The 1,000-nt window shown below is 48.8% G+C and overlaps 1 protein-coding gene across 1 annotated transcript; it reads right to left on the bottom strand.

Moving 5' to 3' along the window:
- Window positions 1–109: 109 nt before the first annotated feature.
- Window positions 110–616, bottom strand: GREM2 (gremlin 2, DAN family BMP antagonist). Its single transcript, XM_026082408.1, has one exon. It carries the CDS (start codon window positions 614–616, stop codon window positions 110–112), a length of 507 nt encoding a protein of 168 aa, XP_025938193.1.
- Window positions 617–1,000: the final 384 nt, after the last annotated feature.

Genomic DNA, 1,000 nt, shown 5'->3' with positions numbered 1-1,000 from the left:
AGAAAAAAGAAAAAAAAAACACAATAGACAGTGAGTCTGCTCAGTGGGACAGGAGAGGCAGCAGTAAATCTGATGGGGGCAACACCATGCAGTAGGTACCCGCCTGCTCTCACAGTTTGCCTGAGTTGTTGAGATTCACAGACATGCAGCGGCACTGCTTCACCTTCTGGATTTTCTTGAGTCGGAAGGGGGGGTCCAGCTCAGGGCACTCCAGCTGCACGGTTGATGAGGTGACCTTATGTGGCTTGCAGAAGGCACAGGACTGGAAGGATTCCTCCTCCTTCTTCACATGCCGCGGTATGTAGAAGGAGTTGCACTGCCCATAGCAAAAGCGGTTGATGATAGTGCGGCTTATGCAGCCCTCCTCACTAACAGTCTGCCGCAGGGGCTGTGTTTTGCACCAGTCACTCTTAAGGTACTTCCTTTCAGTGACGACAAGGGCCTCCTGGCTAGAGGCCAGCACTTCCTTGTTCAGGTGCTGCCTCCTCTCAGAGTTGTTGCTGCTGCTGTCTTTGTAAGGGGAGGGAATTGCTCCTGCAGGACGGTTTTTCCTTGTGTCTGTTACTCTAACCAGCGCTGCCATCAGAAAAACAGACAAGGCAAATTTCCAAATCATCCTGCAACAGCAAAACAAGTAGCTGTTAGAAGAGACACATATTTAAACCACAAAATTGCACTGGAGTTTAACTTTACACACTCTTTTAGAAGAATGGAGATCTCACTGCCTTTGTAATCCCACCACTTCTCCTAGGAGAATAGCTATTTTCTAGGGTGAATATTTATGAGAAAGAGGCCAGGCTCCACTGAAAGTCACATCACTTCACTCCCTCTCCAAGCTTTCCAACTACCCCCCCCCCCAATAGGGAAACTGCTGCTTTGATCCTTGAACCAGTTATTTTACAGAAGCTTCAGCCGGAAAGGTTTCCTCCTTTTTTGTGAAATCCTGGGCCAAACAGCTGGGCAAACTCCTGGCTAACTAAGGCTCAGAAGACTCCTGCCA

Source organism: Apteryx rowi, unplaced genomic scaffold, assembly GCF_003343035.1.
Source record: "Apteryx rowi isolate R43461 unplaced genomic scaffold, aptRow1 scaffold_576, whole genome shotgun sequence".
In the NCBI taxonomy this organism is placed as follows: Eukaryota; Metazoa; Chordata; class Aves; order Apterygiformes; family Apterygidae; genus Apteryx; species Apteryx rowi.
The sequence above is the reverse complement of the archived record's forward strand: the minus strand, read 5'-3'. Positions and strand labels throughout refer to the sequence as shown.